General features: G+C 41.1%; 1 protein-coding gene across 2 annotated transcripts in view; it reads left to right on the forward strand.

Moving 5' to 3' along the window:
- The first annotated feature begins 3,282 nt into the window (after window positions 1-3,282).
- ca16b (carbonic anhydrase XVI b) overlaps window positions 3,283-26,480 on the forward strand; it is a 298,762-nt gene continuing 275,564 nt past the window's right edge. The window contains exon 1 of one of the 2 annotated variants that reach the window (XM_029775887.1): window positions 3,283-3,926. In XM_029775887.1, coding sequence (XP_029631747.1) covers window positions 3,842-3,926 — 85 coding nt within the window. In that variant the 5' untranslated portion in view covers window positions 3,283-3,841. Of the gene's footprint in view, window positions 3,927-9,368; window positions 9,427-26,480 lie in introns of those variants that run through there. The other variant, XM_029775888.1, reaches the window with a different exon arrangement.

Consider the following 26,480-nt stretch of genomic DNA (forward strand, 5'->3'; position numbering starts at 1 on the left):
AACCTAGAGAGGAACCAGGCTCTGAGGGGTGGCCAGTCCTCTTCTGGCTGTGTCGGGTGGAGATTATAACAGTACACGGCCAAGATGTTCTAATGTTCATAGATGACCAGCAGGGTCAAATAATAATAATAATCACAGTAGTTGTAGAGGGTGCAACAGGTCAGCATCTCAGGAGTAAATGTCAGTTGGCTTTTCATAGCCGATCATTCAGAGTTAGAGACAGCAGGTGCGATAGAGAGAGAGAGTCGAAAACAGCAGGTCTGGGACAAGGTAGCATGTCCGGTGAACAGGTCAGGGTTCCATAGCCGCAGGCAGAACAGTTGAAACTGGAGCAGCAGCACGACCAGGTGGACTGGGGACAGCAAGGAGTCATCAGGCCAGGTAGTCCTGAGGCATGGTCCCAGGGCTCAGGTCCTCTGGGAGGGGAGGGAGAGGGAGAGAGAGAGAATTAGGGGGAGCATACTTAAATTCACACAGGACACCGGATAAGACAGGATAAAAACTCCAGACATAACAGACTGACCCTAGCCCCCGACACGTAAACTATTGCAGCATAAATACTGGAGGCTGATACAGGAGGGGTCGGGAGACACTGTGGCCCCATCCGATAATACCCCCGGACAGGGCCAACCAGGCGGGATATAACCCCATCCACCTTGCCAAAGCACAGCACCCACACCACTAGAGGGATATCTTCAAACCACCAACTTACTAGCCTGAGACAAGGCTGTTGTGTTGGATCTGTGACATCCACTTGTATTTATCATATCTTCACTAATGTTTGCAGAGCTTTCCTCCAAAGCAATATCAGTTCCCATTGGCTGTATTGACCATAACATTGTGGCAATAACAACGAAAGCCAAACCGCCAAAGGTAATTTATAAGAGATCATACAAAACAATTATCAGGACTCTTTTGTGATTTCAGATGCAGCACTGGAAGTATTTGTAAAATGATTCATGCCAATAATTGACAAGTATGCACCTGTTAAGAAAAGAACTGTGAGAACTGTTAGAGCCCTCTGGATTGAGATGAACTGAACAATTGTGTGGTTCAAAGAAATTATGCAAAAGAGGGGGCAAACAAGTCAGGCTGCTCAGCTGATTGGTCGACAATCTGTAAATTGAGAAATGTTGTGACTAAACATAACAAAGAAGAATAAATTATAATACCAAACCAAGATAAATGACCCAAAATACAATGGGAAAAGACTTTGGAGTACCTTAAATTATATAATGGGCAGAAAACCCAATTCATCTCCATCGTTCATTGAAGTTGACGAGTTATTTATTTAAAAAAAATGTTTGATATTGCCAATCAGTTCAATTACTATTTCACTAGTAAAGTGGAATGACTCAGAAGTGAAATGACAACATTGAAAGGTGAACCATCATATTTTTGAACAAAAATATATAATAATGAAAGAGAAGCATTGCTGTTTTGAATTTGGTCAAGTTAGTGTGGGAGAGGTGGAAAACCTATTATCCACCAATAATGATAAGCCACCAGGTATAGACAACCTTGATGGGAAACTATTGACAATGGTAGCAGGCTGTATTGCCAACCCTATTTGCGATATCATTAAACAAAGCCTAAAGGAGTGTGTGTGTCCACAGGCATGGAAGGATCTAAAGTAATTCCACAGCCTAAAAATAGTAAAGCATCCTCTGCTGGCTCTAACAGCCGCCCAATCAGTTTGCTGCCTGCTCTTAGTGAACTGATGGAGAGAATTGTGTCTGACCAAATACAATGCTATTTGTCAGAGAACAAGTTAACCACTGACTTTCAGCATGTATATAGAGAAGGGTACTCAACTTGTACTGCACTAACAAAGATGACTGATGATTGGTTCAAATAAATGGATAATAAGATGATAGCTGGAGCTGTATTGTTAGATTTCAGTGCAGCCTTTGATGTTATTGATCATAAATTGTTATTGAAAAAACTCTCTTGCTATGGCTTTACATCACCTGCATGCCAGTCTTTCCTGGTTGAGGGTTGACAAGAGATGTAATAGTTCTCTTCTACAGTAGTATGTGTATCATCCATTCCAATGGCTTCTGGTTTAGCTGTTATAAATTCTCCCTCTAGTGGGCAAAGTTTGCACATTATTCAGTAGACCTACATTTTGGTGTGTTTAGTTGGCTGTGTTTACACAGGCAGCCCAATTCTTTTTTTTACACTAATTGGTCATTTGAGCAATCACATCAGATCTTTTCACATCAGATATTTTTCAGAGCTGATCCGATTGGTCAAAAAACATGTAGTGAAAAAAATAGCAGACATGGCAGTGGTGGAAAAAGTACCTAATTGTCATAATAATTGAGTAAAAGTAAAGATACCTTAATAGAAAATGACTCAAGTAAAAGTGAAAGTCACCCAGGAAACTTCTACTTGAGTAAAAGTCTAAAAGTATTTGGTTTAAAATATACTTAAGTATCAAAAGTAAATGTAATTGCTAAAATATACTTAAGTATGAAAAGTAAAAGTATAAACCATTTCAAATTCCTTATATTATGTAAATAAGACTGCACCATTTTCATGTTTTTTTTAATTCACGGATAGCTAGGGGCACACTCCAATATTCAGACATAATTTACAAACGAAGCATGTGTGTTTAGTGAGTTCACCAGATCAGAAGCTGTAGGAATGACCAGGGATGTTCTGTTGATAAGTGCGTGAATTTGACCATTTTCCAGTCCTGCTAAGCATTCAAAATGTAACGAGTACTTTTGGGTGTCAAGGAAAATGTATGGAGAAAAAAGTACAATATTTTCTTAAAGGAATGTAGTGAAGTAAAAGTAAAAGTAGTCAAACATATAAATGTAAAGTACAGATACCCCCAAAAAACTATTAGTACTTTAAAGTATTTTAACTTAAGTACTATACCCCACTGAGAATGGGCTGCCTGGGTAAACAGTCTACAAGTAGCACACATTAGTAGGTGGAATAAATAAGTACTGTGCTCAGATTCTAGCCTAAAGCCAAAGATATCCATAAATAACGTTTTTCTTTTGATTATTCAAAACTATTGACAACCCCATGTCCGTTATGGATATGTAGCATAGACAACAAGCAATTTTTGGACATAATCGAAATGATCCAAAACAGGCATATGATTGTTAAAGTAGATTTATATAATTTCCTACTCAACTTTAGCCTGTTTTATGTTGTAGTGAAATATAAAAACTTGACACAATGCGTTGGTGCTGCTGTAGGCTTTTTAGAGCGCTACAGCTTTACTTCGGCGCTAGGATCCAGCGTCCTGAGCTCAGATTTTACCTCCCGCCCCATGCAGCTCGCTCTATTCTAAACCGTCCGCCAGAACACTCACATGCACACCGCTACTTCCTGGATGGAAGAATGGAACCAAAGACAGTTCAGTACGTTTAGAAAGTCTGTGATGGAACGCTTCCAGCACTGCCTTTGCAACATTCTCTCTACATTCATAAGTGGCGCCGCGGGTCACCGCTGAATGGACGAACATAATCAGTAGCCTATTCTTCGACCATTTTTTCCCCCTCAAGTTGACGAAATTGAGTCGGGCTCGTTGACTTTCACCTATAGGATTCACTTTGGGAATGTAGAAAGGAAGCTTGGATGCATGTGGCCGACTGTGACAAAACTATTTTTCTGCGGTTCACAGCCATAGATATTCCTTGAAACAGATGCTTAATTGGCTTCAAGTGAATTGCCATCAAACTACACTCCGTCTGACACTGTAGTTGGGTTTGCGTCCTATGTGCTAACGTCTGTTTTCAACAATCAAGTTTATGTAATTTTGTAGACCTCAAACTTTGTCACCCGTTGCCTTCTTGTTGCTCTCGATGAGTATTTTGACATGCGGAGAATACTGGAACCGAGTCACTGGTGGACCTTACCCATAATTTTTTCAGCCTTGGCCGTGTTTACCGACTGTCATCCTGGTAAGTCGTTGCATTGTTTGCAATATTGTAAACTATTTGTTCACTGCAGTGTGTGTCGTGCATATATAGGCAACAATGTTCATCTATATTTATATTAAAATCTAGACCAGGAAAATGTCATTTCCAATTTTACCCTGATCACGAAAAGATAACAGGACGAGAAGACTTGCTGCTGCTAGCTCCTGCCGCATGGAAGATGACACATTCATCCTACATACATAAGTGATTCCTCATGAATCCCAGACAAAAAAAATACCATGATTTTGGGGGTTTTCATGAAATGTAATCCATAGTATAGTCATTTGCAGCAAGAATTGTTGACATATATTTGACATTTGTATCTCATTGCATAATTGAGAAATAATTGATAAAAATTGCCATATTTTGGATAAATATGTCATAAATGAATTGTGTATTAATTATGTATTACAGCCTGATTAATCAGACTACTACAGATGAAACATTATGGACTGGAGTCTAAATAGTTGGGTAAAAAAAATACTTTCCTGTGGATATTTTGTCTCAAATTTCGAACAGATGAACCACACAGACGACCAACCAGTAGAGTAAGTTTAAATGTCATTTATTCAACATTCTGTCTTCTAAGGAACGTTTACACGATTTTGCAGGGATTACTTTCAGGCTGTATATACCAATGAATTGTGTATTACAGCCTGATTAATCAGACTCCATCTGTAGGTGCTACAAAGCAAACATTGGTGTCGTATGAAGCTTTACCTCTTGCTCTGTAATATGAGTAGTATTTTGATTTCAATAACTTATAAAATAAATCTATTTTAGATTTGGCAATTTAAAAAATATATATTGTTAAACACAATATATTCTACGGCAGGGTTCCCCAACTGGTGGCATCTGCCCGCAAGTGGTTTGATTTGGCCCCTCAAGATTTAGCTTTTTTTAATTTCATTGTTGGACGTAAGACTGTAAAAGCACCAGGAAATCAGCTCTTTGTGATTTTAATTTAAGAATCTGTTACCAAGTATTCCTATGCCTAATAGAGAGACACGTGATCGTATACAAATGTGAGCAAGGTTTAAAATTATTACGTTTTAGTCAAACATATCTGTTTGGGTTTCTTGCGGTCAATTTGCAGTCTACAAATTATTTGTAATTATGTTCCGGCCCGCCAATCATCAGCTCAAGAAATAATCAGCTCACAGCTGAATCTAGTTGATGATCCCTGCTGTACGGGCATATCAAAGTTCCAGAGTGGGATCTCTGCTACTTTTAGAGTTATGATCCAATTTGTAAGCATTACCATCAGAGTGAATGTGAAAATGGATTTTAAATGGTCTTCCAGCTGCTGGTGATTGGTAGAATGTTCAATGAGACAAGTAAATGGAGGGCTGTGATTGGTTACAATGCAAATTACTCTATAAAATGGGCCCTAATTTTAAAACTAGCGGAGATCCCATTCTGGAACTTTCATATGCCTGTAGAGTATATTATGTTCAACAATATATTGAAAAGTTTGCCAAATCAACAATGGTATATTTTCAATATTCATGTTTTATATTTTTCAATGTTCATAAATAAAAATGTAATAAAAAAAACTTCTCATTGCAGAGCAAGTTTTAAAGCTTCATATGATAATACATTTTAGTTGTAGCATCTACAGATGAAACATTATGCAGTCTTGAGGCCTGGGTAATGCCAAAATGGCATAAATATGCCAACTTTGATTAATTATTTCTTAATAATACTTTTAGATTCAAATGTCAGATATATATATATCATCAACCATCCTGCCTACAAAGGACTATTCTATGGATTACATTTCGTGAAAGTCCCCAAAATCATGGTCTTTTTTTGATGAATCACTCATAATGTGACTTTGCTAAAATTGCCAGAAATTTCAACATGGGATGAAATGAAAAGATTGACATTACACTGCGTGCACAATTATTAGGCAAATTGTATTCCTCAGGATTCATTTTATTGTTGAACAAACACGATGCTCTCAGTCAATCCAAAATGTTATTGAACCTCAAACCTGAATGTTTAACAAAGGAAAAGTGAGTTTTGTCTTTCTCAGGGAAATATGTGTGCACAATTATTAGGCAACTAAATTACACAAATAATTTATCTCAACTCACTTGTTTATTCTCAATTTTGAGTAAGTGTAACAGATAAGTAACACAAAATGACAATTATATAACATTTTTGGCCTTTCAAAAATATTCAGTGACCAATATAGCCACCCTTATTTTCAATAACTGCCATGAGCCTTCCATCCATAGTCTGTCAGTTTCTTGATCTGTTCACGATCACTTTTCGCTGAAGCAGCAACCACAGCCTCCCAAATGCTGTTCAAAAAGGTGTATTGTCTTCCATCACTGTAAATCTCACATTTGAGAAGGGCCTACAAGTTCTCAATAGGATTTAAGTCAGGTGAGGAAGGGGGCCAGGTCATTATTCAGGCATCTTTGAGGCCCTTGCTGGCTAGCCAAGCAGTGGAGTACTTGGATGCATGTGATGGAGCATTGTCCTGCATAAAGATCATGGCCTTCTGGAATGCTGAGGACTTCTTCCTGTACCACTGTTTGATGAAAGAATCTTCCAGAAACTGGCAGTAGGTTTGGGAGTTGAGTTTCAGTCCATCTTCAACCCGAAAAGGTCCAACTACCTCATCCTCAATGATAGCAGTCCATACCAGTACCCCTCCTTCACCTTGCTGGCACCTGACTCAAAGTGGTGCCCTGTGTCCATTACTGATCCAGCCACGGGCCCATCCATTTGGTCCATCAAGAGTCACTTTCATTTCATCTGTATAAAACCTTTGAAAAATCTGTCTGGGCAGAGAAATACCTGAAATCTTGATGCTTCAACTTGTGAATCTTATTCAGTGGTGGTCTTGTTTTAGTCTTCTTGACCTTGGCCATGTCTCTGAGCACTTGACACCTTGTACTTCTGAACACTCCAGGTAGGTTGCAGTTCTGGAATACGGTGACACTGGAGGATAATGGGTTCCTGGTAGTTTGACGGAAGTCTTTTGCAGTTAATTTGCGCCTATTCTTCCCCATAAGTTTTTTGCGCCCCAGTTGACTATTCGCAACAAAACGTTTGAATGTCCGGTGGACACACCTCAATAGTTTAGCTATTTAAAGAGTGTCGCATCCGTCTGAAAGGCATTTTACATTTTTGGCTTTTCAGAGTCAGTTAAATTTATTTTTGGCCCATTTTACCTGAGGTAATGAGGCTGCCTAATAATTATGCACACCTTGATATAAGGTGTTATTCACTTTCGCCACACCCTCCCTCATTACACAAATACGTATCACCTGAAAATGATTAAATCCAATAAGCATTCAAGTTTATATGGTTTGGAGTTCGAAAATGTGAATAGAAACAATGATAAGATCAGAATACTCACTTGCCTAATAATTGTGCACGCAGTGTAGTTTCAATGTAGAAGAATGAGTCATTCATATTTAACTTGTAACCACACATGGGAAATATTAGGTTATGAAACGGTTTCAGTAAAGCAACTGAGCGGTTTTTGCGGGTTGCTTGGCGCATGTAGCCTACAGAAGGTGTGACAGGGTGGCGTTGTCTGTCCGGTACTTTGGCAGGTCTGATGCACACACATGCAGTGATGTAACAGCAGGACTGGAACCACAGAGAGGAGGAGGGATCACGTCTGATAAATTCCTGTGGTCCCTGCCCACGGCCGTCCAGAGACAGGATTTTAATGGGTCATCAGAGCCTAGCACTTTGATAGGCTAGGCTATAATTCTGAGTGCAAAACACAAAATAATGGCATGTTTGAGTGCATATAGCCTTTAAAAAACTAGCCTACCTCGTTGTTTTTTTTAAACTTCACGTTTTGGACTCGACGTGTCAATGTATGGCTCACACATGCATAATAAACGATCTACACAGTCCTCTCTCAGCGAAAAAAGCCACAGAATCCTTGCATTATAACCTGCTTTAATTTATGTCATGAGATTATGCGCTCGTTCCCGTCATGTAGTGAATGTGCAAGTGTGTTGAGTGGCTGCATGCGCTTACCGTTAGCTATTTTGATAGCAGCGAAAATATATTGAACACGTCGATCAAATCCATACATCAGAAGTTAGAATGCATCCGATATTAGAAGTTAGAGCTATTAGACCCTGGTAGAAACTTAATTTCTCTTTTTCAATACATTTCTCTACAAAACAGAAAATGTTGTGCGCTAAAGATTGCGTTGTAGCCACACAAATATATTTAGAAAATAATTGTCAACCCAATCAGAAACTGCGCTGACAACGTTTAGCTCCTAAATTGTGTCGCTGGTCAATTTTGGAATATATTGCAAAGTATGCTATAAGGTTTTTACCAGCCATCGCCTATCATGACACAACACACATATTGATGTGTTCGAGAAATGCATACTGAAGCAAAATATCGGCCTACTTTTCTGTTGTTGACCATCCATACAAATCAAGTAATTCCATGTGTCCACCTTTTGTCCATATAAATGTTCACACAGGTATTATATGATATGGAGTAATCCAACACTGCAGTTGATTGCCAGAGATCATCATTCATTGCATAGGCAACTGCTATATATAATCAATACACAACTTTCAAGGTAGTAGGACATTTGATGCAAACATATAACTAACTTTTCCATTGTATAAAATTACGTTATCACATTCACTTGCTCGTTTGCCATACTAGTCTGAGACCATGCATGCAACTACAGGAAGTCGGGAACTGACCTGCAACAACCAATTGTGATGGACAATGTTGATTGGCAGGCGGAATATTGTCAATTGAGGTTGCAAAGTTAAAGTGGGAGGCAGGATTAGGTCGGCCCAGTATTGTCCAATGAGGTCCACACCATATAAACACCAGAGTTCTTTTTTTACCCTTTTTGGGCACGCGCCACAGAGCCTCAAGCACAATGACGTGATGACTTTGTGCACAATTATCAGGGACCCGTTTTTGCTTGTGAATGCTACTTTCAAAACTATTGGCTGAAATTCTACAAAACGTATGGAAAATCTCAAAGGAGAAGTTCGCTTTTTTTTTACAACCAAATCTCTTTTTTTGATGTAAATGACATGTTATAGAAGGGTACTATTATTATTTTTTTTTATAGCAATTTCACTTGTTTTTGAAAAACTTACCCCAACCAGTGAATCACTTCCTCATCCTTTTTGTGCAGTACGTGGGCTCTGAAAAAACATGAACAAATGCTCTAAAACACCCAAATACGTCCTCGAGCTGTTTTCCCCCTCACTGTGTAGCCTGCTTCTATAATGGACGGAAAGGTATCGCTCAAGTAGCAACAAAATTGAATATATCGTTGTGGATAAAGTTCGGAATGACACAATTTCATGTGTACAACATCTAAAGACCTGCATCACTATACTGAGAGCTTTTCCGTTTATAAAAGGACATATTTGGGTGTTTTTTGGAGCATTTCTTCATGTTTTTTCAGACCCCCTGTACTGCACAACGAGGATGAGGAAATGATTCGTTGGTTGTGGTAAGTCTCTCAAAAACAATTAACACACCAATTAAATACTTTAAAAAAAATGTGGTTGTCAAAAAGCAACATTCTCCTGTACACAACCACTTCATGGAGCGATTCAAAGGGATGCACTCATGACATTACATTGTTGCAACTTGTGGTTTCTAGATTAAACAGTGTATCATTCTGATGACCTTGATGGAAAGTTACATACTCCCATTGTGAACTGTAAATGAAACATGCAAGTCGGCTTATTAGCTACATTGTTATAATATTGCAATGTTATTAATGCATTGACCTGTTCTCTGCACAGCTGAACTCTGAGTTCAACTCAGCTCATCTTTGCTGTCTTCCGTAGCAGTCACATTGAGATTCAATAGTCAATCCTGTAATAGTTTTCCATTGTGATTGTAGTGTGGGTCCTAGAGGAGCTATTCCTCTGACCGAGAGATTAGAGATGCATACGGTAAAGAGAGAAATCTAACTCGAACAATGGAAATGCCATGGAAACGCATGGGGGAAAGATCCAGGATCTCTTCATTGCCCCCCAGAAAAAGTTTCCTACGTTTTTAGGCTATTGTTTTATGTGTGTATTTCATACTATGTTGAGTTAAAAATTGGAGTATAGTTATTGTTTGGAGGTCAACCCCATTACATGTTTATGACATCGTCACCAATCAACTGCATTACAGTTTAAAATGACTTTGAATACCACCACCTATTTCTGTATGCTAGCTATGCTACCAGCTTGTACGAACAGGAGTTAGCATTTAGCAGTCACTTCTAAACCTGAAAAGGGATAACTTCTAAATGTTATGCAGCAAAAGTAACCAAATATTTTCAAATTGGTCCAGTTACAATAAATAAATCATGACGGATTTGACGAATATCCACTTTGTTAGATCAGATTTGTTGAATGTGGGCCAATCCGGCATGCTTCTTCCAGCTCCCACAGTCTGCGTACCATTGATCTCTTTACCGCATCTATAAAGTGTTGGTCCCATGTTTCATGAGCTGAAATTAAAGATCACAGAAATGCTCCATGTGCACAAAAAGCTTATTTCTCTCAAATTCTGTGCACAAATTTGTTTACATCCTGTTAGTGAGCATTTCTTATTTGCCAAAATAATCCATCCACCTGACAGGTGTGGCATATCGAGAAGCTGATTAAATAGCATGATCATTACACAGGTGCACCTTGTTCAGGGGTCAATAAAAGGCAATACAATACACACAATACAAGCCACAGATGCACGTTTTGAGGGAGCGTGCAATTGGCATGCTGAATACAGGAATGTCCAACAGAGCTGTTGCCAGAGAATTGAATGTTAATTTCTCTACCATAAGCCGCCTCCAATGTCGTTCTAGACCATTTGTCAGTACGTCCAACCGGCCTCACAACCGCAGACCACGTGTAACTATGCCAGCCCAGAACCTCCACATCCGGCTTCTTCACCTACGGGATGGTCTGAGACCAGCCACCCGGACAGCTGATGAAACTGAGGAGTATTTCTGTCTGTAATAAAGCCTTTTTGTGGGGAAAAAAACATAATATTTTGATTACCCAATCTTGAGTTAACGTAATCTGATTTAATTTCAGTATTTTTTTGGTTGTATTACTTTCCCATTAAGAGGCATTAGAAGACAAAACTGATCTATTACATATGTATCATCATAGTGGCCTCTGACTTGTGGTCAGACTCACTCAGGTGGACCAAATGTAAACCTTTTTCAATGCTGAATTGAATGTCTTTGAGAAGAGAAATATTTTTTTGTGTAAACATCCTTTCTGAAATCCATCCAAGAAGTAATCATCTAGTTTTTCATAAGTATCTGTAATCTGATTACAATATTTTTGCTGGTAATGTAACTGATTTGGTATTTATTTTTATATTTTTTTATGTAATCAATTACTCCCCAACCCTGGTCAAGATGATCACCTTATCCCCCTGGTCACATCTGGTTTGCACCGCATCCCATCACCTGTCCAATCAGCACCCAAGCTACAGAGATGAGGAAGAAAAACAGGATTATTCTGGTACTGTCTGGGACACATTCACATCAAATACAGTATTCATAAAGTGTCTGAGAATAGGAGTCCTGATCCCGAAGTCCATATAATCTTATTCATGATCATCTAAAAGGCAAAACTGATCCTAGATCATCCAGCACTCGTACTCTAGTACAGTTTATAGAGGTCCAGAGGGGTATACTACAAAGGAGGATCAATGACTAACCAGAAATAACTATTGATTTTCTGGGTCATTAAGAAAGCTTAACTTAGATATATGTTTTGTTTGTTGAGTATATAAGACCACACCCATTCCAAGCTTATCTTTCAAAAAAAATATTAAGTTATTTAAGAATATTTAGGCAAGTTAGCTGGCTAACTCATTGATCCTGCTTTGTAGTATACCCCTCAGACCTCCAGTAGCCAGGCAAACATGCTCAGTGTTTCATCTACTCTCCTCCTGTAGCTTTATTAGAACCGTGATGAATGTCCAGGCAATAAGGCACTGTCACTAAAGGACGAATACCGCTGCACTCAAGGACTCAACCATATCAATAACTGTCCTCCATCCCTCCATCCCCTCCTCCATCCCGCCATCCTTCTCTTAAACAATCTCTCCCTGACATGAGCTGTCAAGTCAGCTGTACTTACGGCTGAGGAGTCAGTAGCTGGTCTGGGCTGGGGAGATGGGAGTATAGAGTTCATTCTCTGGCAGGGGTTTACCTAATATACGTCCTTCCCTTTCTCGGTCTCCTCATGTTGTCTATTGACTGATCCTTTAAAAAAAATGTTTTACATGTGCTTTTGTTGCCGTCATTGAATCACTATAGATGTCCCTTGGAATTTGAAATACACAGTGCCCATATCATTTGTGTCCTGTTATTGTGGGTATATCCCAAATGAGTAATGTTCATGTGTTAATTTCCAATGTGTGTCAGCTGTATTTTACAGGATGTGTTGTTGTGCTGGAATGCTATGGGGAGATCTCACACTGCACTTCAAACCGACTCTGAAAGAGGGACGCTCTTGTCAGTGATGATGTTTTGCCTTCTTCTGCTACTGTATTGCCTTCCTCTGCAAAATCCGTTTTCTCTTGCTCTATCAACATATTCTAACTCGGTAACCCTTCTACTGATTTGGGTTTGAAAGGTATGATCTTTCTCACTATATTATTACTATTTATTGTTATTATAGCAATGCTGAAACCAAACTACAGTATTTCGTCCCATGTTTAAACAAGGCAGTGCTCATGTCTATGGTCCTTCACTAGTTGTTTTGCTTTCCCTCACGTCAAACAATGGAGTGATTTGAAGGATTTGGAGGATTTAGTATTCACAGTAATCCAAACTCCTCTCTGTACGGATGAGAAAGCAAAAAGTAAGGTTTTCAGAATACTGAAACATCATGCAAATCAAGGGGCCAGTCATGTACAGTGCACACATTATTAAATGCATGTCTGAAGTGAAAAAGGCACATGTTATATTTGGCTTTTGTCAGGTCGGTTACCACTGTTTTGCCCCTGTTCATTTGATCTATCCTATTTTGTCCTGGGATGCAAACGTTTCTTGATGTTGGCTGTGTTTAGGAGCTTCCAAATTATTTTGACATCGCCCAGGCCTGCTGAGAGAGTTTGGCATAGTGAAGTGCCTTTTCTGATAATGTAACCCTCAACACTGAATCAGTTTCCCACTCATTGTTTTAAAGGAGACTAGAACAAAATGGAGTCTTGTTGGGTTTTCCGATGGTCCGTGTTATCCGGGATCCTTGGATGTCCCTACAACATTGAAGGTTAAATTGAATGTGGTTGGTGTTAGGGTTTATGGTAGGCACGTCCCAAGGATACCGGATAGCACTTACCGTTTTCCGATGACATGATTGTCCTTTGTATTGGAATTCTGTTTGTGTTCCATTGCTATATTTTTACATGAGTCTCTTATTTAAATCGCATGAGAAAGTGATATTTGAGGAGATTTGGAAATTCAATAAGTGTGCTTTGTAATGTACAGCATACATCAAATAACCTGGTATTGCGTGTTTGTGTCTTGGCTGTGTGTAAGACATTGTGAAGTGTTTGTGTATGCTGCGTGTCTGCATGTGCTCTCCGTCCCATGAGAGTGAGTGTGTGTGTGTTTCTGTGTTTCTCCTTAAATGGTTGTGTTCTCCATCCTATTAGTTGCTGACAGGGAAAAGGTTGAACCTGTATATACAAAGTGTTTATGTGAAGTGTCAGTCAGTCAGTCACTCTGACAGACTTAGATTAGACTGCAAAAAGCCTCTAATGTACGCACACACACACAGTAAGGATCTACAGGATCGATGGCCCTATACCGGGACGGTTGTTGCTAATGTGACTAGAATGACATTGTAAGTAACAGCTAATTTTCCAGGACATAGACATGTCTTATATGGGCAGAAAGGTAAATTATTGTTAATCTACCTGCACTGTCCAATTTACAGTAGCAATTACAGTGAAAAAAGACAATGCTATTGTTTGAGGAGAATGCACAACTAACTTATCACGGTAACTGGTTTGATACATCTCTGAAGGTAAATAATGTACTTACATTCAGTAATCTTGCTCTGATTTGTCATCCTGAGGGTCCCAGAGAAAAAGTTTAACTTAGTTTTGTTTGGTAAAATCTATTTTTATATTCAAATGTAGGAACTGGGTTCTACAGTTTGAACCCTTTTGAAACACATGTATTTTTGTTTGCATTATCTTTTACCAGATCTAATGTGTTATATTCTCCTACATTAATTTCACATTTCCACAAACTTCAGTTTCCTTTCAAATGCTATCAAGAATATGCATATCCTTGCTTCAGGTCCTGAGCTAAAAGCAGTTAGATTTAGGTATGTCATTTTAGGCGAACATTTAAAAAAAGGGTCCGATCCTTTATTAAAATTAAGAAGCTCTTGTATACAGCCTGCAGACATTGTTTGTGTAATGCATACATGTGTATTTCATTCTTTGGGGTGGCTGCTTCCCTCATGCCTAATGAGGCCTGAGCTCCATAGTGATTGAGTGGCTGCCAATATAATGAAATCAGAAAGGGATCGTTCTTCCTCCCATCCCGTCTCTGCCTCTCTCTCTCCTATCCCTGACCTGCATATTGAGAGGTAGTTAATCATTTAATTGAAAGCCGAGGGGATCAATAAGACTGAGGTATTAAAAGTAATTGGACACATTGATGAAAATACACATTTTTCTATTGGTGATCGGTTGGTTATTCTCTCATGTTACATTTTATTGGGGACATGTTGGATACTGTACTTTGAATAGGGTGCTTGACATTACGGCCTATCGTAAAAAGCCTAATGGGTAGAGATGCTGAAACAGAATTTACGATACTTTATCAGTGGGAAGCTCAAAGAGATGTACACAAGCTCTGTCTTTGGAACTAGATTGACTAGTTAGCATAAATCACCACAATCAAATTTCTATTAAATTGATTTATATAGCCCCTTTTACATCAGCAGATGTCACAATTGCTTATACAGAAACCCAGCCTAAAACCCCAAAGATCAAGCAATGCAGATGTAGAAGCACAGTGGCTAGGAAAAACTCCCTCTGTTCCCTCCAGAAAGATGAATTGTTCAAAGACTGGCTATGAAGTTTAGTGACACCTGGGCTCACCTTGTGGAAAGCATTTGTTTTTTTCAGGAATATCACAGTCCATGTAGAAACACCCCCAAATAGTTTGGCTTGCCTTGGTCAACCCAACTTGTCTTTGAAGCCAGATGAGAACCCCTGAACTGGACAAGTAAAAAAACCCTGCCTATTATGATTGTTTGATTTGAATTATGATAAATATTGCCAAAGCAACAGCAGACTTAAAATTGCTCAAAGTATCTGTAGGCTACTCGTTAATTTGTTAAATTTGACTACAGCAGCGGACGTGTATTAGGCCTAACCCCTGAACACATGGATGAATGAAAGATTGTGATCAACATGAGGTTATTAGTTATGACAGTCACCCCACACGGTTTCCTGAGGGGATAAACCGTATCTTTCACACCATGATGCAAGAAGGGAGTTGGAATGGAGTGTAAAAAGATCTCGCTGGAAGCTACGAGCATCGAGTACACAGTTCAGTAGCTAAGTGCATTCCTCCCCAACACAAGTCATATATTATGATCAACATGAGGTTATTAGTTATGGTACTCATTACACACAGTCATCTGAGGGGATATACTTTTCACTGATGCAAGTTGGAATGAAGTGGAAATCTGTAGAATTCTCACTGGAAGCTAAGAACATCGAGTACACATCGAGCACAAGTGCCATCGTCATCAACACGAGTCATGAGTGTAAACATCTTATCCTGAGAACCCGAGATGTGCTTTTCTCTGACTGTAAAAACACACTAATAAGGGCACGTGAAGGAATAGACTATACGTAACATAGTAAATAGTATGCTATGTTGCTTTTGGTATGGTTATATAAGACTGAAGGTTACTTAAGGCAAACGAAAGTAAGGCGGTTGGTCATATTACACAAAAACTAGCAACCCAAAGGTTGCGTGTTCGAATCTCAACACGGACAACTAGCAACTACTTAGCTACTTTGCAACTCTTAACCTTAACCTTAATCCCAGGGTTGAAAGTAGATTTAATTTCTTCCTGGTACGGGACCTCCTATGACTATGTGTACATGCTCTTGAGTTTAGGCATTCAACATTTATGGGCCTAATCATAGAACTACACTGAACAAAAATAAAAACGTAACATGCAACAATATTAAAATATTTTACTTAGTTACGGTTCATAAGGAAATCAGTCAATTTAAATAAATTCATTAGGCTCTAATCTATGGATTTCACACAACTGGGAAATCCATAGATTTCAGAGCATCCCAAACATGCTCAATGGGTGACATGTCTGGTGAGTATGCAGGCCATGTAAGAACTGGGACATGGGGCTGTGCATTATCATGCTGAAACATGAGGTGATGGTAGCAGATGAATGGCACGACAATGTGCCTCAGGGTCTCGTCACGGTATCTCTGTGCATTCAAAATGCCATTGATAAAATGCAATTGTGTTCGTTGTCCGTATCTTATGCCTGTCCATACCATAACCCCACCACCAACATGGGGCACTCTGTTCACAATGTTGACATTCGCAAACAGCTCACCCACACGACGCCATACATGCTGTCTGCCATCTGCTCGGTTCAGTTGAAACAGATTCATCCTTGAAAAGCACACTTCTCCAGCGTGCCAGTGGCCATTGAAGGTGAGCATTTGGCCGCTGAAGTCTGTCAGGTCAAGACCCTGGTGAGAACAACAAGCACGCAGATGAGTTTCGCTGAGACGCTTTCTGACAGTTTTTGCTGAAATTCTTTGATGGTGCAAACACACAGTTTCGTCAGCTGTATGGGTGGCTGGTCTCTGACGATCACGCAGGTGAAGAAGCTGGATGGGGAAGTCCTGGGCTGGCGTGGTTACACATGGTCTGCGGTTGTGAGGCCAAATACTCTTAAACGACGTTAGAGGAGGTTTATGGTAGAGAAGTGAACATAAGATTTTCTGGCAACAGCTCTGGTGGACATTCCTGCACTCAGCACGCCAATCGAACATTCCCTCAACTTGCGACATCTGTGGCATTTTAGAGCAGCCTTTTATTGTCACCAGCACAAGGTGCACCTGTTTAATGATCATGTTGTTTAATCAGCTTCTTGATATGCCACACCTGTCAGGTGGATGGATTATCGTGGCAAAGGAGAAATGCTCAAATCAGGGATGTAAGCAAATTTGTGCACACAATTTGAGAGAAATAAGCTTTTTGTGTGTATGGGATGTTTTATTTCAGCTCATGATTTTTCATTTACATTTTTGTTCATTTCATCAAGAATCCCTTTTAATTTAAGAGGATCTCTGTGGGCGTAGTTGGAAAGATCTTTCATTAAATTGTTCAAATGTATTACCATTTATTGTGGCATAAACACAACCAGTCATGATGTTTTCATCTGATTGTCAAAAAATCCCTTCAAAGGGCTCCTTTGCACGTTCATTCACTCGCAACATATTTCCAACCTCCAAACAGTGATGAATGGAAAGAGACATCTTTTACACAAAACACAAAGTGTAATGACATTTGACAATTGTTCTTAAGCAAGAATTTATGCGTACACTGCTGTCCACGCGCATCTCGGTGTCGGCCACTCGTCTCTGACTTGAAAAAAGGTCAGTGTTCTCGTCGAACCACATCACATATTGGAGCATAGGCTATACCACCCGTTTTCAAGTCCATTCACTCATTCTTCATGCCTCTGACATGCGGTAATGATAAATAATGGTTTAATAGCCTTTTTTTGTACTTTTTACAAAAATAATTCTCCCCAATTTCATGATATCCAATTTGTAGTTACAGTCAAGTCCCATCGCTGCAACTCCCATACGAACTCGGGAGAGGCAAAGGTCGAGAGCCATGCGTCCTCCGAAACACGATCCTGCCAAGCCGCACTACTTCTTGACACACTGCTCGCTTAATCGGAAAGCCAGCCGCGCCAATGTGTCAGAGGAAACACCGTACAACTGGTGACCGAAGTCAGCGTGCATGCGCCCAGCCCACCACAAGGAGTCGCTAGAGCGCGATGGGACAAGGACATCCCGTCCGGGCAAACCCTTCCCTAACCCAGAGGACGCTGGGGCAATTGTGCACCGCCTCATGGGTCTCCCAGTCACGGCCGGCTGTGACAGCCTGGGATCAAACCCGGATCTGTAGTGATGCCTCTAGCACTGCGATGCAGTGCCTTAGACCGCTGCACCACTCGGGAGGCCTCAGCCTACAGTTTTCTTGATATTTTGTTTTAATTATTGTGATAGTCTCATGGTTTACCAGTATGGCGTACCCCCACTATTTATTTTGCCGGGACGCCATACCGGACCCTACCACCTTGCTTAAACCTTAACCTTAAACCCTTAACCCCAACCTTAAGCCTAGCTACCGTTAGCCACCTAGCTAACGTTAGCCACAACAAATTGGAATTCGTAACATATTGTACGAATTGCAAATCGTAACATATTGTAATTTGTAACATAATACGAAATGGGTGATGGACAACCACAAATTAAGAGATACCATACAAAACGTTACATATCATACTAATTGGTGTGTCCTTGGATTTGCGTTCACTATGTTGCGTCTAGCCCTGAGTCCAGGTTGGAAGGAAGGGTGGAACAGAACACACACACACACTTAACAACACAAGCCAAAACACTGAGCTGATTTCTGTTGATTTGATATCCTTGTTTTCCTATTACTAGGCGCATAGAGCAGCCAGCCAAGCGTCTCACTCCGACAGTTCAGCCGCTCTTAGTCTGAGTGAACAGTCTCCTCATTAAATCCTAGAAGTGATGATGTTTGTTTTTTCCACTTTAACGCTTTGAGACATATCCGTCCCTGAGGGCCTGCCGAGGCTGAGAGACTCTGCTTTGGGGATTATGTGTGTGTGTGTGTGTGTGTGTGTGTGTTTGTTTAGTTACTGTCTGTGTACATGTCTGTGTTTTTGTGCGTACTTTGCACCAGTCACTGTGATCAGCTCAAACGTTCTCTGAGTGGACACAGTTTATGTGAACATTTACACAGTAGGGGTGTGAAGGTTAAAACATTTAAACAAAATTGGGATATTAACGTTAAGACAAATACCTAATGGAAAAACCATTTTTTTTGGGGGGGGGGTTCCCCGCAAAATTGAAATCACAGTGCAGCTGGGTCACCTGCTCTTTCTCTTTGTTAATGAAGTGAAAGTGTGTTCAGTTTTCGGTCTGTTGGGTGTTTATTCATTGATAGGCCCTGTTTACTGAAGTTGCGAGACATTGCAAGCCAAGAAATTGCAAAATATAGCATTCCATTGCGAGATACAGATACACCTGTCTACATAAGGTCCCACAGTTGACAGTCCATGTCAGAGCAAAAACCAAGCCGTGATGTCGAAGGAATTGTCTGTAGAGCTCCGAGACGACAGGATTGTGTTGAGGCACAGATCTGGGGAAGGGTACCAAAATATTTCTTCACCATTGAAAGTCCCAAAGAACACAGTGGCCTCCATCATTTCAGTTGAATACATTCAGCTGGACAACTGACTAGGTATCCCCCTTTCCTTTCCCATTCATTCTTAAATGGAAGAAGTTTGGAACCACCAAAACTCTTCCTAGAGCTGGCCTCCCGGCCATACTGAGCAATCGGGGGAGAAGGTTCTTGGTCAGGGAGGTGACCAAGAACCTGATGGCCCCTCTGATAGAGATCCAGAGTTCCTCCTGTGGAGATGGGAGAACCTCCCAGAAGGACAACCATCTCTGCAGCACTACACCAATCATCCTCTCCAAGATGGCGTAACAGTCAGATGTCTTTTGTCCTCGTCTTGTCGTGTCCCGTGTATATATTTTTTAAAATATTTTTTTCTTCACATATATTTTTCTTAACCTCAACTTCAACAACTCTCCTGCAATCCGCCTCACCCAATGTGGTATGGCTCTGCTATTTTCTTTACTTTTGAACCGGAAACCACCACAGAAGCTAGCCAGCTAACTAGCTACTAGCTAGTAGTCAGCTAGCCACTGCTAGCAGTCATCAGCTACCTTTTAGCCCAGACAACTCTTACCAGTCTGCACAGCGCGACTCAAACCAGAGCAAATTGGACTTATTTTTCTCCATTTCTCCGGATTCCTACCGCAAGCTCTGAACGTTTTCACCTGGATCATCACAGCTAGCTAGCTGCTATCCAAGTGGCCACTCCTGGCTAGCGTCTCTGTCCCGAAGAAAGAACCAATTAGCCTGGAGCTAGCCTTTGCTAGGCCCATCTCCCGGCTAGCCGAAGAGGTCCATCAGCCACTCCTTGGGCTACAATACCTATTTTGCCAATTGGCCTGGACCCCTTTTACTGCCGACACGGAGCCCCGCCGACCCATCACGACTGGACTACTGACGTAATTTGCCCGGGGGGGTTTTCAACTGGCTCCTCCATCGCGACATCCCCTGAATGCCCATCTGCTAGCCTGCTAACCGCGGCCCGCTAGCTGTCTAGAGCATATCGGACTGTTAGCTGAAGAGGCCCATCGGACAATTTCTTTGGCCACTATACCTATTTTGCCAATTGGCCTGGACCCGAAGTTGCAATCTACTGCAGAGATAGCATGACAGAAGTCTGCAGGCTAGCCAGGTCTGTGCCCAAACAGTTCGAGCTTCTACTTTTAAAAATCCACCTTTCCAGAAACAAGTCTCTCACCTTTGCCACTTGCTATAGACCACCTTCTGCCCCCAGCTGTGCCCTCGACGCCATATGTGAATTGATTGCCCCCGATCTATCTTCAGAGCTCGTGCTGTTAGGTGACCTAAACTGGGACATGCTTAACACCCCGGCCAACCTACAATCTAAGCTTGATGCCCTCAATCTCACACACATTATCAATGAACCTACCAGGTACAACCGTAAACACGGGCACCCTCATAGATATCATCATAACCAACCTGCCCTCCAAATACACCTCTGCTGTCTTCAACCAGGATCTCAGCGATCACTGCCTCATTGCCTGCGTCTGTAATGGGTCTGCAGTCAAACGACCACCCTCATCACTGTCAAACGCTCCCTAAAACACTTCAGCGAGCAGGCCTTTCTAATTGACCTGGCCCGGGTATCCTGGAAGGATATTGACCTCATTCCATCAGTAGAGGATGCCTGGTTATTCTTTAAAAGTGCTTTCCTCACCATCTTAAATAAGCATGCCCCATTACATTTTTTTAAAACCAGGAACAGATATTGCCCTTGGTTCACTCCAGACCTGACTGTCCTTGACCAGCACAAAAACATCCTGTGGCATACTGCATTAGCATCGAACAGCCCCCGTGATATGCAACTTTTCAGGGAAGTTAGGAGCCAATATACACAGGCAGTTAGGAAAGCAAAGGCTTGCTTTGTCAAACAGAAATTCTCATCCTGTAGCACAAACTCCAAAAAGTTCTGGGACACTGTAAAGTCCATGGAGAACAAGAGCACCTCCTCCTAGCTGCCCACTGCACTGAGGCTAGGAAACACTGTCACCACCGATGAATCCGCGATAATTGAGAATTTCAATAAGCATTTTTCTACGGCTGGCCATGCTTTCCACCTGGCTACCCCTACCCTGGTCAACACCCCTGCACCCCCCACAGCAACTTGCCCAAACCTCCCCCATTTCTCCTTCACCCAAATCCAGGTAGCTAATGTTCTGAAAGAGCATGAAAGAGCAAATCCAGGTAGCCCCTAAAATCAGCTGGGCTAGACAATCTGGACCCTATCTTTCTAAAATTATCCGTTGCAGTTGTTGCATCCCCTATTACTAGCCTGTTCAACCTCTCTTTCGTATCGTCTGAGATCCCCAAAGATTGTAAAGCTGCCGCGGTCATCCCCCTCTTCAAAGGGGGAGACACTCTAACCCAAACTGCTACTGACCTATATCTATCCTACCCTGCCTTTCTAAGGTCTTCAAATGCCAAGTTAACAAACAGATCACCAACCATTTTGAATCCCCCCGTACCCTCTCTGCTATGGAATCTGGTTTCCGAGCTGATCACGGGTGCACCTCAGCCACGCTCAAGTTCCTAAACGATATTATAACCACCATTGATAAGAGACAATACTGTGCAGCTGTATTCATGGACCTGGCCAAGACTTTTGAATCTGTCAATCACCACATTCTTATCGGCAGACTCAACAGCCTTGGTTTCTCAAATGATTGCCTCGCCTGATTCACCAACTACTTCTCTGATAGAGTTCAGTGTGTCAAATCGGAGGGCCTGTTGTCCGGACCTCTGGCAGTCCCTATGGGGGTCCCACAGGGTTCAATCCTCGGGCCGACTCTTTTCTCTGTATACATGAATGATGTTTGTTCTTGCTGCTGGTGATTATCTGATCCACGTCTACGCAGACAACACCATTCTGTATACTTTAGGGTCTTTTTTGGACACTGTGTTAACCTGTTTGGTATAGGGGGCAGTATTGAGAATTTTGGAAAAAATATGTTCCCATTTTTAACTGCCTCCTACACCAACTCAGAAGCTAGAATATGCATATTATTGTTCAGGTTTGGATAGAAAACACTCTGAATTTTCTAAAACTGTTTGAATGGTGTCTGTGAGTATAACAACTCCTATGGCAGGCAAAAACCTGACAAGGCTTCAAGCAGGAAGTACCCTGTCTGACAAGGAGTCGTGCGTCTTACCTCTTTTTATTGAAAAGTAAGGATCTTAGCTGTAACGTGACAATTCCCAGGGCTCCAATAGGCTCTCAGAGCCCGCGAAATAACTGAAGGTTTACGAGGGAACCTCAGGTTGAAACATATTATCGCCTTTTGTAAGTGGATGCTCGGAGGACCTTTCAATGATGCGCGTGCATGAGTCGCTTCTGAGGAGAAATTTTATTCGGCTGTTTAGGCTCAATGCATACTCCCGGTCGGAATATTATCACTTCTCTACGACATAAATGGCATAAAAATTTGTTTTAAACAGCGGTTGACATGCTTCGAAGTACGGTAATGGAATATTTAGACATTTTTGACAAGCCAACGCGCCATGCGCGAGACCGGGAGGAAGCATTCTGATAGTGTCTAGAACTCACGAACAAAACGTCGCTGTTGGAATATAACGATGGATTATTTGGGACCAAACCAACATTTGTTATTGAAGTAGAAGTCCTGGCAGTGTATTCTGATGAAGAACAAGCAAGGTAAGAACATTTTTCTTATAGGAAATGTGATTTTGGTGGAGGCTGAACTGGGTGGGTATCTAAATAGCTAGCCCTGTAATGCCGGGCTATGTACTTAGATTATTGCAAAATGTGCTTCATCCGAAAAGCTATTTTAAAATCGGACATATCGAGTGCATAGAGGGGTAATGTATCTATAATTCTTAAAATAATTGTTATGCTTTTTGTGAACGTTTATCGTGAGTAATTTAGCAAACTGTTAGTAAATTCACCGGAAGTTTGCGGTGGTTATGCTTTTTCTGAACGTCACATGCTAATGTAAAAAGCTGGTTTTTGATATAAATATGAACTTGATTGAACAGACATGCATGTATTGTATAACACAATGTCCTAGGTGTGTCATCTGATGAAGATTATAAAAGGTTAGTGCTGCATTTAGCTGTGGTTTGGGTTTATGTGACATGATATGCTAGCTTGAAAAATGGGTGTCAGATTTTTTCTGGCTGGGTACTCTGCTAACAATCTAATGTTTTGCTTTTGTTGTAAAGCCTTTTTGAAATCGGACAGTGGGGTTAGATTAACGAGATTCTTGTCTTTAAATAGCTGTGAAATAGTCATATGTTTGAGAAATTGAAGTTATAGCATTTCTAACGATTCAAAAATCGCGCCACTGGATTGAAGTGGCTGTTACGTAGGTGGGACGAAATCGTCCCACATACCCCAGAGAGGTTAACTAACCTCCAGACGAGCTTCAATGCCATACAACTCTCCTTTTGTGGCTTCCAAATGCTCTTAAGTGCAAGTAAAACTAAATGCATGCTCTTCAACAGATTGCTGCCCGCCCGTCCAGCATCACTACTCTCGGCGGTTCTGACTTAGAATATGTGGACCACTACAAATACCTAGGTGTCTGGTTAGACCGTAAACTCTCCTTCCAGACTCACATTAAGCATCTCTAATCCAATATTACATCTAGAATCGGCTTCCTATTTTGCAACAAAGCATCCTTCACTCATAAAACTGACTATCCTACCGATCCTTGACTTCGGCGATGCCATTTACAAAATAGCTTCCACACTCTACTCAGCAAATTGGATGCAGTCTATCACAGTGCCATCCATTTTGTCACCAAAGCCCCATGTACTACCCACCACTGTGACCTGTATGCTATCGTTGGCTGGCCCTCGCTTCATATTCGTCCCCAAACCAAATGGCTCCAGGTCATCTATAAGTCTTTGCTAGGTAAAGCCACGCCTTATCTCAGCTCACTGGTCACCATAGCAGCACCCACCTGTAGCACGCGCTCCAGCAGGTATATTTCACTGGTCACCCTCAAAAACAATTCCTCCTTCGGCCGCCTTTCCTTCCAGTTCTCTGCTGCCAATGACTGGAACGAACTGCAAAAATCACTGAAACTGGAGACTCATATCTCCCTCACTAGCTTTAAGCACCAGCTGTCAGGGCAGCTCATAGATCACTGCACCTGTACATAGCCCAACTACCTCATCCCCATACTATTATTTATTTTATTTATTTTGCTCCTTTGCACCCCAGTATCTCTGCTTGCACACTCATCTTCTACAAGTGTATTACTCCAGTGTTTAATTGCTATATTGTAATTATTTTGCCACTATGGCCTATTAATTGCCTTACCTCCTTTATCCTTCCTCATTTGCACACACTGTATATAGACTTTTTACTATTGTATTATTGACTGTATGTTTGTTTGTTCCATGTGTAACTCTGTGTTGTTGTTTGTGTCGCACTGCTTTGCTTTATTTTGGCTAGGTCACAGTTGTAAATGAGAACTTGCTCTCAACAAGCCTACCTGGTTAAATAAAGGTGAAATAAAAAATAAATTAAAAGCCTTTATGATAGAGTGGCCAGACGGAAGCCACTCCTCAGTAAAAGGCGCATAACAGCCAGCTTTAAGTTTACCAAAGGGCACCCAAAGACTCTGACCATGAGACAAGATTCTCTGGTCTGTTTACACCAGTATTGATTTCTTTGGCCTGAATACCAAGCTTCACGTCTGGAGGAAACCTGGCACCATCCCTATGGTGAAGCATGGTGGTGGCAGCATCATGCTGTGGTCATGTTTTTCATATGCAGGGACTGGGATACTTGCCAGGATAGAGGCAAAGATGAATGGAGCAAAGTACAGATAGATCCTTGATGGAAATTTGCTCCAGAGCGCTCAGGACCTCAGACTGGGGTGAAGGTTCACCTTCCACCAAGACAATGACCCTAAGCACACAGCCAAGACAACGCAGGAGTGGCTTCGGAACAAGTCTCTGAATGTTCTTGAGTGACCCAGCCAGAGCCCGGACTTGAACCCGATCGAACATCTCTGGAGAGACCTAAAAATAGCTGTGCAGCGATGCTCCCCATCCAACCTGACAGAGCTCGAGAGGATCTGCAGAGAAGAATGGGGGAAACTCTCCAAATACAGGTGTGCCAAGCTTGTAGCGTCATGCCCAAGAAGGCTGTAATCGCTGCCAAAGGTGCGTCAACAAAGTACTAAGTAAACAGTCTGAATACTTATGTAAAATGTCATATTTCAGTTTGTTTTTTTATCAATTAGCAAAATTGTCTAAACACCTGTTTTTTGCTGTGTGTGTGTGTGTGTACATATAGATGAGGGGAAATAAAATTCCTTTTCAGAATAAGTCTGACATAATAAAGTGGAACAAGTCAAGGGGTCTAAATACTTTCCGAATGCACTGTATATGAATGTGATTGATATAACTTCATTACCCGGCCCTAGCTGTCATACATACTGTACCAAATATTCTGTATTGTGAATTGACGTGGAATTTTATGCATTTTTCTTATTATTTGTCACTTCCCTATTACAGAAGCACATTTCAGATGGCAGTCATCCCAGTGGTGGAGTCTGGAGACATAAGCAGTGAAGCATTTGCATGATGTCATGACATTAGCATTTTGGCATCATATCACAGGAAGTAACTGCAGTTAGATGGACCACGCATTTTCCTGGAAGATTTGCACCCAACGCCGTTCGCTTACTAGATTTAGAGTTCTCTTTTAAAAACTTTTTGTGTAACTTTCCATGACGGATGAAGTTACAGTATGCTATTATATTTCCATAAATGACAATCGCCTCTGTTGTGCCCAAATTGTTGGGGAAGAAGTGCTGAGGTAGTTAGTTTTGAAGGCAAAAAGACCAGTATTTTAGTGCAGTAGAGTTGGTGCTCTATCGATGCTGTTGACATACCCCCTGTGGGGATAATGCAAATGTTTCACTTCCCCCAACACAAACATCTCACCCCCCTCTGGTAGCAAAGCCTTAATTAATGAGACATTTGAATATCATGGCCTTTTCTTCTGACATTTTCATATTTCAATGACA

Source organism: Salmo trutta, chromosome 14 (genome assembly GCF_901001165.1).
Source record: "Salmo trutta chromosome 14, fSalTru1.1, whole genome shotgun sequence".
Taxonomy (NCBI): Eukaryota; Metazoa; Chordata; class Actinopteri; order Salmoniformes; family Salmonidae; genus Salmo; species Salmo trutta.